We start from the raw sequence: 15,011 nt of genomic DNA, 5'->3' as shown, positions 1-15,011 counted from the left end.
GTGTACCCAGAGAACTGAGAGGCAGAGGGGTAGGATACAGAGACAGGAGGAGGAGAAAGTTTCGGGTTTTTTTCTGATTAGCTTGATACAACTTTTGGTCAGAGTGTTGTGACCCAGACAGGGATGCAACTTTACAATGCAACATGCATGATTCTACCTTCTTTCAATGGCTTGCTCAGGAGCACAGGAAAAATGCTCTCCTTTTGCTTGTTTACAGATTCCAGCTCTTCCCTCACACTGTGGAGCTGTGCTACCAGAACTCCTTGCTGCACACCAGTGAAGAGCTGGCCATGGTTGTGGTGGGACCCCTAACCTTGAACGCAGGGCTGCTTCTCATGGTCCTGATCAGATGGGGCTGTCAGCAGCTGTTTGACTCATTCCCTTCCTTCTTGTCAAAGTTTATCATAGCTATGGGACTATGGACAGTGCTAGACCCCTTGGCAGTGTTTGTAGTGGATTCGTTCCTGGGGGTGAGTCACTTAAAATAACTTGGACATGAAAACTTGACGTAGAAGTTTGTTTTATTCAGTGAATCACTGAAAGATATGAAATTCCACCCCTGGCAGTGGAACATGAAAGTTAAAAAGAAATTAAATAATAATGTTATACATTACCTTTTTATTAACAAAATTCCCATCTAATGGAGTCACTGTGTTTCTGCATAAAATTAAGAGCACTGTACAACCCATATTTGGAGATAAGAAAGTAAATCCACTGCTGGAGTGATTGCATCTGCTTTGAAAAGAATTACTGCAATTTTGGATGTTAATAGAGATGGTTTAATGAGCAATCCTGATTATTAACGCTTCAGATTTTTCTAAGCATCGAAACAGACAAAATGGAAAAAAAAAAATAGAGGTTATCATGCACTTCTCTGACATGCAAGGTAGTTAATATAATTTACTGGCACACCTAAAAAGACTTGTGAGATTGTAAGACAGACATCTTTCAGGAGAGAGTTTCATCATACATGAAAACAGGAGAGCAAAGTTCCCAACTCTGTCTGTGCCTGAGTATGGGCTGTGTAGCCCAGCTCTACTTGGGTGGTTGCAGGCTTTTTTCACATCTGAGACAGTGCACAGTATCCCAGAGCACACATTTAGAATTTGGGTCTCACTGTGTGTGTGACACAGGCTCCTTTCAGTGGCTGCAGGAGCACTGAGAGCTTTCCTGGGGTTGTGGCATTGCTGCTCTTCTGCCCTTGCTGGTCTTTCAAAGCCATCCATGTTTCCCTTACTCACTCCAGATCAGCACTAATCTACAGGTCTTGTTGTGGATCAGGCTTTTCTCAGGTCTCTTGGTTCTTCATCATCTAGCCTGTGCTCTTGATTTTTCACTCTTTACGCATTGTTTTCCATTTCAGTAGTTTTGCAAATTAAAATTGAGCTCAATTCTATTCTTCAAGAATTTAGTTGGAGCTCACTTGAGAAGTAATTGCAGTACTTTAAGCATGTGGCAACATTCTCTAGTTTTCACTTGGGCAGCCTGCATTTATTTATTTATTTTTAAATTTAAAGATGTACAATATGGACAGAATTGAATTTTAATTGTAATTATTTTGATTAAGATTTTTTTTCCCTAAAAGATAAAGGTGTATTCCCTCAATAACCGAGGAAGGAATACTGAGATATTTAACTAGATTTTTTTCTCCCCTCTAATACTGGTGTATTCATAAAAACTGAAAGAGAGGATGAAGTCTGCCTTATCTTTCCCACACTTGCATTGAGAAAATCGTTGCCATTGACTTCAGTGGAATTGTGCTCAGTTCTACACGGACTGGATTACTTATCAATTTCAAATAGCACTTGGTCAGGGGGAAACGTGAGATACAAGTAAAACAGCCCAGTTTTTCATTAAAGTGTTAAAAATGTACACACTTCTCTGTACTTCATATTGAAAATTTGGCAGTCTTACCCACCAAGATTATCTTTGGTAGAAACTCATTTGTTCAAATATTACACAATATACTGTATGTATCCTTTCCAAAATGAAACTATATCTCTTACATGTGTTTTCATTATTGCATTTGTAATTTTTTTTTCTCTTGGCATTCTTTCAGCAGCTATTTCAGATTTGCTTGCCAATCTATTTTAGATCAGGCCTTTTAAAAATATTGTGTTGTGGTAATGTGAGTTATTTCAGTGCTAGAATGTATTTTAGTATTCAAAATGGCCTTAATACTTATGAAAGATGACAGATAGCCCTGGAGACAAAGGTTTCTGTGTTCACTAACTAATGTTTTTTATTGTTAAGGAAAGGCTAGAGAGCAGTTGCATATTTGGGAGGGTTTCAAGTCATAGTCCAAAATGCTGTGTCAAATGTGTTATTTCAGATTTAATTTACTGTCAGCTTGTAGAAGGATGTTCCAGGGATAAGAAACATTCCTATGCAGTTCAAGTTCCAGTTCTGTCAGAGCTTTCCTGGGACCTCGCTCACTTTGTCTGTCTGTGGCTTCCAAAATGCAGAAAATAGTAACACCTCTTTGGCCACATGGATGCCTGTCATTATGAAAAGCAGGGAACACAAAAGGCTCACATGACCACTGCTTGTGGTGGTGTGATAAGTACCTGAGAGAGATGTTGAAAAATGTCATTCAAGCTATTTAAAATGAAGTCATCTTTATTGGATCATGTCTTTGAGGACAACAAAAGGTGTGCAGATTGACAGAATACCTTTGTTAAAAAAAAAAAATAGAAAAATAAAGTTCTCCCACAGCACTTTTGCTTTGCCAGAGAGAATTGCTTGGCTAAGAGAGAAATTTATTCTTATTTGCCATTCAGACTTTTGTCTCTCTGGAGGAATGTCAGGACGTGACTGCTGTGCAGAGGATTTTCCTTGGTAGATATTAGCTTCAGTTAGAAAGCAGTGGCAGCAGGAAATATATATATTTTTTTTTCCAAGAAGAGAAGATGGGACAGGGAGATAGAAGAGAACCAGAGTATTAAATTGTTTTTGTAATAAATATGGATAGATCAGAATTAGTGGCTAGTCTTTTTAGGTCATTACCAATCTCCTGGGACCTTCAATTTCCATGACAGGAACCTAGCAGTGCTGCAAATGGTCAAGAGAGAACAAAAATGTTCTCAAGAACCACAGTCCTTCTATAGCTGGACTTGTTGCTGTCATTCCTTTACAGTGCACATCATTGCAAAGGTAGCCAGAAATGTGCAGAAAGTTTTGACACTTCCCAAGGGTTAATCTAGGCAAGCTGCTTAGAAAGGTGCAGGTTTTTTGAAGCCTAAAGGTCACAGATCCTCTCTGAATGATGGACACTGGATGCTTTGGTGGTGCAGTTTCAAATGTGTCAACACAACCTGATATGAATCTGGCTGTCACTGTGTGACTTTAAAAAAGCAAAAGTGGAGAGAGGAATTTCTTTTAGTTCTGAGCAGTAGAAGACACATGATATGTAGTTGAATTCTTCTAAATTGATCCAGCAGAGGGCAATAATATGTCAATACAGTAGCTAGCTCTTAAGAACTAGATATGAAGAAAAAAAGATAAAAAAGGAAAAGAAATAATTCAATATTACGACTCCTTGGTCATTGTATAAAGGCAAATTTCAGCCTTCTTTCCCTGCCACTTGTCCTGAAATACACAAAGAGATTTCACTTCGAGTATTTTCACTGTGATATGGTTTTTGTTCAATAAACCACCTCTATATGGTAGATTTAGATTGTACTAAAATGAGCCAGAAAATAGTTTATTTCACATGTTGTGCTTAATTTCAAATTCTGTCTAGCAGACTCCTAAGTTTCAGACTGTGTGCCCCACAAATTACATTAAAATCCTAATTGTACAGAGATTCATGTTCTTTTGTCTTTATAGTCTAATCAGGTGTGGCATTTTCTTATGTTGATTTTTTTTCTCCATGACAGCGATTTGGGAACAGTGTAGAGAAACCCATTGCTGATGCTGCAAAACTCTCCTGGGTGTTTCTAAGAGCAGGGGAGTCGGGAGTTCCTGGTGCCTTAATCACCGTGATGCTTTACACCATCCTGTTCATGATCTCATCAACAGTGCTTTACCTGTATTTTTTAAGGTATGTCTCTTAATCTCATTATTCCCTTAGGAGCTTAGGTTGGTGCCTCTTCTCCTGTTAGATAAATTAAGGTGACATCAGAAAAGATGTATCAGGGTCACACCCCCAGAGCTCAGAACAGCAGATAATCAAGGAGGAGTTTGCTTCTGTTTGACTTTTAATGCACTGGAATTGCTGGGCACAGGAAGTCAGAGACAGAGTCTTTTATTTCCTCAACAGGAGCACAATTGGTATCATGATTTTTCATAGATTCTAAGAAGCCTCTGCTTCTTTGGCTTCAGGCAACTGTGCCTGTGAAAGGGCTTAAGCTGTAAAGTGTGTGTACCTTTCATTCAGGTACTTTGGAAGATGTTGTCTTTAGCCTTACAAGATGGGTTTTTGCGAGAAATAGGAAGAGTTTCAGACAGCCACATATGAAATGAAGTGCAAAACCTCTGAATCTGCAGTGGCTTCCAGAACCTTACAGCCTTTTGATACAGGATTTTTGACTTGCTGTGACTGAGTCATCATGACAAGATTTAACCCAGATAATGTTTTCATGACGTTAGCCCATTTTCTAAACTCTGTTCCTCATGAAATTTGTCCATCTACCTTTCTTGCCAGCTTTCTAGTAGACACCATTAGCTGTGCAGTCAATAGGGACAGGTGTGGGACATTGAAAATTAATTAGATAAATTGTCTAATATATTGAATGAAAGAGAGTATGTTTTTTCCTCAGCTGAGTTGTTTATAATGCAGTAGGAATTTTGTGCTGGCCCTCGATTCACCCAGTGATGAATATTGGCAAGCACCCATAAAAAGCCACATGCAAAGGCAAGATGCAGGCAGGCAGGTGTAAGAAGAGAAAAGCTCAGCATACACCCTCCACCTGACTGTATCATCCCTCAGTCACCCTTCCACAAACTCTGCTGCAGCAGGCAGAAAAAGATAAATGGCAATCTAAATTTCTGCAAAGTATTTCAGAGCTCCTACATTCCTGGGAGCTGTACACAACTCCAATGTACTGGTAGTCTAGTTAATTAGTTTTTGAGACGTTAATGCCTTCTTAATCATTGACTTAATAGTTTTGAATAGCTTCATAAGTTTTAGCTGTTGTCGTTTATTACTCAGGAAAATTAATTTAAATTAAAACATTTGTAAGGCAGGTTTTTATGAGAATATTACCAACAACTTCATTGTCTGGGGAACAGGTGCAAGATCATCAAAGGTATCTTTCCTTCTGGATCAATTTTCCTGTAATGTTTTCCAATAAAGGGGTGGGGGAATAATGTTACTTGGGGGAAAAAAAGTTGTCTTACCACGACACATTTTAAAAATGATTCATAGCAAAATACAAAAGCAAAGGGAAGATAACAAAATCTGTTACAGTGCATAAGGTCTTTGAAGTTCTTTGCTTGATAACAAAAGGAAACATTTTGAATACTGGAGTCAGTGAGGAGTAAAGCTGTATAATGATACAATCTGCAATTCTATCAACTTTCTCTTCCTTGAACGTCTACAGCCATGGGAAACTCGGACATAGATAGGACTCTTGAGCAGCACACTGTCAGCCCAATAATGATTGGATTAAAACCTTTTAGAATGTTTTTAAGGACAACATCTCTGCATTTCTTACCACTGTTTCCTCAATATTGGCATAACAGCATTTGTTTTCAAGAGAGAATAGTATTGCTGCCAAGCCAGTAGCATCCCTTTGTGTGAATATTTCTCAAATGCCATATCTCAAATATATTCAAGTGGAATGTTGCTCAGCACGGAAAACATATATTGTCAAATAAGAATCCACCACATTTTTCTCTTGTAAAGTAAACCAATATAAATATTGAGGGGTATGTTCTGCATCTTAAGACTCCAATCCACGGGAGACTTTGGCTGTTGGATGGAGGAGGTGGTGCTGTTTGTTGGAATTGCTCAGCAGTTTGCCATTAAACTGAAGTATTTGACAGTGTGTAAAAGAAGGGATAAGAACACTGAACCCACAGGGCCACCAATGCAAGCAGGGAAAGTGTGTTTCTGCCCCAGCTGGAAAGCTTCATGGCAGCACTGGTGAGCAGCCAGGAAGATAATGAAATAATGGGCAGGGATTAAATTGCAGTAGACATCTATTTGTGTCTTTATAAACCAAAATGTATCAATAAATCTGGTTACCCTTGCATGTCTTGGGAGTCTCTAGTACGACAACCGTGGAGAGATATTCTAATTGCTATTTGGAACAATGAAGACTAGACACTAGAAACAGACAGGAGTGTGTTGGTGAAATGTTTTCTGCACTGTGAGAAAATACAGACCTGTCTGAACAAAAAGTGTCTGGTGGAAAGCATCTGAATTTCCTGGTTTTGAAGCATTTTTCAGGGAAAAGCTTCAAAAATCTACTTTTTTCATTGTTAACAGCAAAATTTGTTTTTGTATTTTCAATGGTGATTTTCCAAAAAAGGATGAGAAAGGCTCATGCTAAGATGTAATAAATTGTTTTAAACCACTAAAACTACTTTTTAAATTTAGCTTTGGTGTAGTTCTTTGTAAAGCGCATTTTAAAATCAGATTCTGGGTAGGAAATAATTTCAGTGTTTTCTGCTCTTTCTGATAGGTGAATAAATGAACTTATATAGAGTATTATACTGGTTCTCATATGTCTAGAAAACATAATCTGTGGGTTTTTTTTTTTTATTGTATTAGCAATAAAAATAACTACTCTTATGCTTAGAACAAGGTATGTTAAAGTATAAGAAGTGTTTTATTAGTTTTCGTGCCAAAGAAAAGAAATTAAAGCAGGTAACAGAAGCAGGCTGAGTATTTCTGGACAAAAGGAACAAAGCTTGAAAGACAGGCTTCATGATTCTTAATTAATTCAAAGTTAATTATATTGTTTATAACCCTGTGCTTAAAATCTTCATATAGAAAATGTTTATGGCAGCAAATAGACAGTAATTTAACTGCATTAAATTTTACTTAATTTGAAATAAGAATGTTGCATTAAGTGAGCTTAAATAAATGGCAAGGTCTTTCTCTTGTTTAGCAAGACAAGTGGCAAACCATTTAAATTGCTGACCTGGAATGTCAAACACAAACACAATGGAATGATATTGCTTCAGCATGTACAGGAGGTCAGAAAGTCCACCAGCTTAATTGCTAGTATTGCAACCAAGCACAAGATAATTCTAAATTATGAGTCAATTCTTGCAAAAATATATCTATTGAGTTGAAAGAACATCTGATGTAGATCCAGAGATGAAGAGAAAATCTTATTCTTTAAATATACCATGGAGTATGGTAAATTAATACATAAAGGGTTCTAGTTATTTATAAAAAGAAGCTCTTCTGTTGTGTGTTTTATGGTTCTTTATTATCCTACTCTGCTTTAGCACTAATTTGCATTTCACACTTTAGAGTATTTTCTATTATTTCTGGATAGCCAGTTTGTTTATATTCCCAGACTACCTACATCTTGATTAGATGATCTTCCACCTGCTCTCTCCTTTTGATAAGAGAATCCCAAAATGACATCTTGCAAACTATAGCAAATTTAGGGCTGCAGCTTCAAAAAGGAATGTTTCAAATAAGAAGGATGGGGGAAAAAGTACAGAGAGAACCTTTGCAGCAAAGCCTGAGATATAAATTCCTAATCTGATGTTGAGTCAGGCTGCCAGATTTTGGGATCAGAATCGCTACTTCATCACAGAAGCTCTTGGATATGGTGCTTGACCCTAAGGTGCACATTCCCCTTTGAAGGGAGAGCTAAAGCTCCTCCCGAGATCAAGTTGAAAAATTGTCTGTGGGTGCATCTCCTTATTTCTGTTCCATGTTAAATCTCAGTTGTGGGCAAAATTGTACCGAGCAACTTACTGAGTGGGCTGCTCTGCACTTTCTGTGAGCACTGTAGGGTGTGATGCAGAGCTGGTGTAAATGAGGATTTCACTCTGGTTTAGCTGAACAACCTCCTGCCTTTCCCAGGCACACATTGCTCACCACACACAGGCCAATACCAGACCCAAGGGTAGGGACAAGAGCTGTCACTGGTGCTGCTGTACGTGAGAAGGGTGAGAGTTCAGAGGGTCTAAGGAGTTATGCCTGTGCTTCATCTCCCACCTGCCTAGAAATGAAGGACCTAAACAGCCCCACACAAATCCAGGCACATTATTGGTTGCAGTGCCACAGCAATCCATGCACTTCTCATGATTACACAGCCCGTCTCTGGAAGGGATGAAAGTATTGAAAGTGGCACCAAGAAAGAGCTGAATTTGAGTAAAGTACTGTCTTTGGAAAAGATACAAAAGAAAACACCTCGGTTCAGTATCCAAAACTTAGATTTTTTGATTTCTACTTTCTGAACCCCTGTTTTTAGAATAGAAATAGAACGAGAGATTAATTGAAGAGGATCCATTTGAATGAAACAGCAGTATTGTGTTGTTTTAAAGTTCATTTTAGGCCAAAAATGTGACACAAGGCTTTTCCAAAAGCCCTACAATATTTCTTGGTTTCACCTACATCAAGAAATGCCACACAGCAAGCCTTTCTTGTGGTAGAAAATTTTACTGTGTAGTGCTCAGTCAATTCCTTACCACAGAGCAGAAATGTCATAGAAAAACAAAGCCAACAAATGAAATGAACTTTTCTAGCATCAAGAGAAGTTTAGATTGTATAGGCTTCAGGCTTGGGCTTGGAAAAAAGGGTGAGTGGTTCCCTTCTATATGATGTGGTTTGCCCATTATTGAACCCTGGCACAGCAGGACTTCCCTTCATGTCTAATAGTGCTACTGGAACTAGTTACCCAGCCCAGTGCTAAGGACAGACATTAGACATTTCTGAAGGGGAGGAAGATCAGGATCTTTTTGGGAATTCAATATCTTTAAATAATTAAATTAAATTGCTGCTTACATTTATGTGGTTTGATTCAGGTTCTGTAAATTCTCCAGAAGGCTGGGGAGGGCTGTGTGTTGGAGAACTTGTGGGAAAGAAGCTTCTTACTCATGGGCAGAGACCATGGTCATGAAGGGAATACCAAACCATAAGTCTACAAAAGAATTATTTTTTTCTTTCTTTTTTTTTTTTTTTTTTTTTTTTTTTCATTAAGAGTCTTTTCAAACATGAACAAAAATGTGATTTCTATCCTTAGGCTCCACAGCGAAGGTTGGCTGTTGGATGTACTTCGACGTATTCATGGTGAGGAAGGCACATTCTTTGTTCCACTGGACTTGGAGATTTCCAGTCAGGAGCTGAGCTACATTATGAAGAGGGCTGAGCAGTGGAGAGGAATCAATGGTGAAAGACGGATGGTGAGTGATCAGCAGAGTTTCCAAGAAGAGTCTGTGGTCCAAATGAATGCTTTGAATTTCTTAGTGTTATTTAAGAGGCTCTAGATATTAGAAAATTATTCTTAGGGTGCTTCATTGAATGGGGAAGCTAAGAAGCAGCATGTTCAGGAGAATTTTGTGACATTGCATGTGCATTGCCTGAACATCCTCAGGGGTTACAATCTGCTTAGTAACCAAAGGCTTAGAGGCATCACTGATGTCAAAAATTATCTGTACCATCTGATGGTTCTTGACTGGGTTTTAGAGACTTACTACTGATTTAAATGTCAGTATCAGCCCAGATAATTTCTCAGCCAGTTCAGCAAACTGGATTTCCATGAGTAAGTAGAATTCATTCCTTAGGAGGGCACAGGTGAGGCTGCCCTGAGAAAGGGGTGTGAGTTTGATCAGTCAGATATGAGAGCCATGCTCTTCTCCCTGGCCCTTTTTTTCCAGGATTGCCCAGAAGAATGGGCTAAGTTGGAAAAAGGCAGGAAAGGTACTCTACTTCCATTATCAAAATAATTCCTCTTTCTTTTCCATTGAGCCCCTAGCCTCTAGTCCCCATATTAAGCTGTGGTGTATAGGAGATACATTCTGTGTTTGCAAAGGGTCCAGGGGTGGGGGCATCATGCACAGATGAGGCTTCTGGTCATAATTCCTTTCAGAGAATTGAAAATAGAAGAAGTGATGTGGTCAATATTCTCTGAGGGACATTGTCTTCCTTCTGGGAAGGACTTATTCTTCCTTGCTTTCTAGCTTTGCATCAGTGTTATTAATTCCCATAGGACTAATTTACAAACCAGCTCTTGGACAACTGGTAAAGTGCTCATCACTTTGATTTATGCATCTATGAATGCCTCTGTGTACAATGCCTTGTTTGGTGACTCCTGCTTCAATGTAGAAAAGAACAGATTCCTGATAGGAAGGAAATTGGTCCTCTTAAGCATGTATGAGTGGTTTTGTTTTTCTTTTCTAACCCTCTGGAACAAGGGACTTAAGATTAGGGTCTGCAGGTTTTTCAAATCTCTATAACTACCTCTGAAAGATCAGCAGTTTATATAAATATATAGCCTCAGTTGTCACTGTTATAAACATCTGCCACAGCTGTAATTATTTTCCACTTTTTTTTCCCCCTGTGATGACAGTTTGGACCCTGAAAGGAAAAACTGAATGAAAAAGCAGATACTCAGTAGGCTTAATTTTTGTGGGAAAGTGTAGAGCACCACATGGCATTTCAGGAGAGGGGAGGGAAAAGTTTTGAAAGAGTGAATGTGCTTCCACAGCCACCTGCTTATTTTCCCACTTTTTGTACAGATAGAACTTATTTTGGTTTTCCAAATGAGTAAAATAACTTTTTTTTTTTTTTTTTCACTTCAAAACTTTCTGCAGTAAGTTAAAGTAAAACCACTGACAATTCATTTCTATTATCTTTTTTACAAAGATAATAAGTAAGGTCAAACAAAGAGTACATGTAGTGGACCTCATTTTACATGCCAGGACCAGCAATGGCAATTGGAAAAAGTGGCAGATAAGGAAAACAACTACATTTCTATTTTGAGTACTGAATAAATTTCTAATGATATTTCCAGCATTTCATTTCTTGCAGCAGAACAGGAAGTGCTAAATAAGGTGGAAAAAAAAAAAAAAAAGAAAAACAAAAAAAAAAGAAGGGTGGGAAGAAAAGAAGGAAGTGTGGGAGCTAAAGACAAATAGAAAAGAATGGAAAGAAAAATTACTTCTCTATATACAAATAGTCTGTACCTGAATGGAGGTAACCTGAGTGGGCTGTCCACTGCTACAATAAGATATACTTCAAGGGACAGAACACTGAAAGACATGACCCATAGCTATAGACAAGCGTAAGTGCCTAGTTTTTCTCCCAGTTTGAAGCCTAGCATGCATTAAAGGCCACTCTGAACTGTGAAACCTTAGTCTGAGATCCTTTAAAATGGACCCAGCCTCAGCTGGACCCAGCACCTCAGAGGGTGCAGTCAGAATAGAGGGAAGGTTCCCAAATTCAATCCTGAATTATTGGCACAAAATACAAATACTGTGAAAAAAGAAGCAATCTTCAAAAAAACCAAAATCTTCCTTTTTTTTTTTTTCCTGTACTATTTTGATGAAAAAGGGAAACATCAAAAGAAATGTTGCTAGCTCTTTGGCAAATCTAATTCTGTAATAAAAACTTGCCCCATTCTAGAAATATGTTCTGCACATGGAACATCTCCCTGCAAGACTGGGAGCTGTATTTGCAGGTCTTTTTGTGCTCCTAGGCATTGCAGATACTTAAAGACCCTTTTCTCTGCCACAGATTTGCATAAGGTATTTATCTTGTCCCTTTCTTTTTGTATGTCTAATTGTACTAAGTAATCAGTATGGAAGACACATCACTAGGTCTTATTGCGTGCATTATTAATGTGTTAATTTTTAAATAAAATACGAAATTAACTGTGAACAATTTTTATAAAGGGAAGCATGAGACTGCCATATCTTACATCATTCCGTATAAAAAATATATTTTAAATGGAGGTCATTCAAGTAAATAGTCAGTCAAACCTTCTGGAAAAAATAGGCCTACATTTTTGCAATATTTTCTTGCTATTAACCATGTGCTTCTCATTTTTATTCGCTGGATTAAAAATTGCCCCATAAATGGGTATTTTATAATATGCTTAATTTCCTTTTATTAAATTGATAAATGCAGCAGCAGAGGACACATTTACAATATGATGAGAATTTAAGGTTATTGCATTTTATAATTTTTATATTGTTCAGAGCAGTGATTTGTCATTTGTGGAATGACATCCATGCCATCATTTCAAAGTATTTTCAGCCTTTCTTTTGATAGGAAAAAGGTCACTTTCTGTAGACCAGGAAGACATCAGTCTATTAAACTAATTTGCCTACATGCAAATTTTGTCATTTTTACCTCATTAACTATTTATCATAGAGTAAAAAAATATATATATTCATGAAGGGGCAGCTAACAGCCTGATGGAGCTGGAACTAATATTTTGCAACTCTAATGATTTTTTGCATCCTTAATTAGATAGCATAAGGTTGATATGATTAGGTCAGGATGTAGTGTTTTTCATTAAAATACATTTTAGAAGCTGTATTCATAATCTGCCCTTGCAATTAAATAATGAGCCTATGAGTTTAATATTATCGACCCAATTATTATCCCACGGAAAAGTATACCTTTAATAAATTTGTGCCGTAGGACCTTCATTAGCAACAAAACGAATTATATTTCCAGGTACACAGATTACACGGCCACAATCACGTTTATGTAGTGGTTTGGAAGGCAGTGTGCAGGGAGAGCCACTGTAGCCCTGCACCTTACAGAAAGGCCCTTGATTATTCTGGAAGAAGACATTTACAACGCCCTTAACGAGGAAAGCTGCAAAGAGGTAAAAATGACACCTACAGGGGCAGGCAGAAACATTTCTAGAAACAAAGGTGTGCTGGAGCAGTGCTGAGCCCCCATTCCTCCATTCCTGTTACAAACATGGAGGCAGAGCTGAATATTTGCTGATCTTTTATTAGAGGCACTCACGTGTTAAATGTGTGCCAGATTCCAGAATCGGTAAAATCAGGACTGGTGGCAGACTGGAATATTTTAATCTGCTATTGTTAGCAGATCAGTGATGAGGTCAGGACCCTGGATTTTTGCTGAGATTTTTCCTTTTTTTTTTTTTTTCTAGAACTGATAAAAGTGACAATGTCTTTCTGTCCTCACTGAGTAATCACCTTTCCAATGCTAAGTAATAGTTTAGAGCCAAAGTATGAGGTGGGTTTTCTTTTGTCTAAACAAACAAGAATAAAAAAAACAAAACAAAAAAAACCCCAAAAAACAAAAAACAAACAAACAAACAAAACCCAAAAAACAAAACAAACAAAAACAACCCAAAAAAACAAAAACAAAAACAAAAAAATCCCCCCAAAAGGCAGGGGAAGCATTTCTAGTAAAAACAGGTGACCAGAGAGGGTCTTTTAAGTGGGATCTGTTATGACTGGATTGGTTGTTAGGTGAGAGTCAGTTTGGTCATGTCTAAAGCCTCTGAACTGTTTATCAGGTTAATTGCTATTATCAGGAGTAAAATGAAATAAATATGGCCCTTAGGTATTTTTAATGGACTTAGCCCTCAAAGCACCACACCTGCTTGCAGCTGGACTTTTTATGTAGTGATATTAACAATAAGAAAAGTTGTGCAAGTAGTAAGCTAAAACAAAACTGTTTGCATACCAAACATAGGCCCAAAATATTGGCACATGAGGAGGTTTTCTGGAAAAAAAAAAAAACACAAGGTCTGTAGGCAAGAAGATAATGTGAAACCTACACTTGAAATAAAGCCTGATGCACTGCAAAATTATTTTAATGAGACTAGGGCTAATTTTCTAATTTTAAAATGATATTATAGCAAACCATAAAAAATTACCCGGCAGTAGATTTTTGAAAGGAAAATATATTTGTAATTATCTTGAACACACAAGATTACTTCAGGGCCTATTATCGACACAATTTTTGGTACCACTTTACACTAATTTGCATTTATTACTCTCAGGCCAACTATTAATATGTTAATAAATAAGTCATTAATACTTGTTATTTAATTGCTATCTATTTATTCCTGTTCAATAATGCATTAATTACTTGTGAATAGTTGAGGGCAAAATCCTGCCCTTGCTTGTGGAATCAGCACTGGCAGGAGAGGAAACTGATGTTGGAATTGGCAGCATTGCAAGGGCTGCTGGAAAGCAAGTCTTTTAACTCATTTAGCACAAGGGGGTTAACTTTTGATTTTGTCTTAGAGGAGGCTTCATGAGCCTCCAGTTTGTGCTGCAGCAAAGCTGCTGGACCACAGGTGGAAGCTGATGAAGGCAGGTGCTACCACACCTGAGATTGCTGCAATTTGTCTCTTCTTATGGTCCTGGTCCTACTCCAACACTGGAATTTGGAGCTTGCTTGCACATAGAGGATGATGGATAAAGGGAAATGAAGTCATCTGAAAGCCAGCTCTAGACTGAGGAATGGGTGGCACACAGTGTGTAGTGAGAAATGGAAATAGGTACATTGCTTTCTTGCTGTTGGATATTGGAAAGAGAAAAAGTAGAATCCCCAGCCATGCTCTAATTCAAAATCCCAGATTGAGGCTCTCCACATCCCTTTGTGAAAGTTGACTGTAGTGTAGATCAAAAAAGGCTGAAAAATATACTGACATCACAGTTGGTATATTTTGTGTTTGAAGGTTTAACACTATTCTGAGCGTGATTTCTTGCCTCTTTTTGTTGAAAAAAATGGTGAAACCAGGTCAAATTTTGAACAAGAACACCAGCTTTTTTCTGTGAATCTAATAGATCAGATCATCTTAAATTTTATGTTTTTGGAGCTGTAGAGTGAATTTTCCCCATGGACACAAACAGAAATTTTACTGCTGCCTTTCTCAAATTTCTTATTTAGCTACCATTAATCGGCAAATGGAGGCAGGCAAACATGTTGAGAAAGCAAAAGTATGCAAAATGTAAATTTATTTTTTACTCATTCACTCTTCTGTTCGCAGACTTTTTCTGACTTTAAGGTATACCTTATAAACAAATACCTCATGTACACTGTATCATATTTTTAAGAAATAATAAATGGCTGACATCACTCAAGTTGCTGCTTATAAGGT

The 15,011-nt window shown here is 37.7% G+C and overlaps 1 protein-coding gene across 1 annotated transcript in view; it reads left to right on the top strand.

The window, feature by feature from the left end:
- LOC130248800 (uncharacterized) overlaps nt 1-14,322 on the top strand; it is a 75,325-nt gene extending 61,003 nt beyond the window's left edge. The window contains exons 8-12 of the mRNA XM_056482819.1: nt 218-470; nt 3,879-4,042; nt 9,156-9,315; nt 12,633-12,749; nt 14,152-14,322. Coding sequence (XP_056338794.1) covers nt 218-470; nt 3,879-4,042; nt 9,156-9,315; nt 12,633-12,749; nt 14,152-14,322 — 865 coding nt within the window. The remainder of the gene's footprint in view (nt 1-217; nt 471-3,878; nt 4,043-9,155; nt 9,316-12,632; nt 12,750-14,151) is intronic.
- The last annotated feature ends 689 nt before the right edge of the window (nt 14,323-15,011 follow it).

The sequence above is a fragment of the Oenanthe melanoleuca genome, chromosome 2 (genome assembly GCF_029582105.1).
Source record: "Oenanthe melanoleuca isolate GR-GAL-2019-014 chromosome 2, OMel1.0, whole genome shotgun sequence".
Lineage (NCBI taxonomy): Eukaryota > Metazoa > Chordata > Aves > Passeriformes > Muscicapidae > Oenanthe > Oenanthe melanoleuca.
This window is presented reverse-complemented; position numbering and strand designations above follow the sequence as displayed.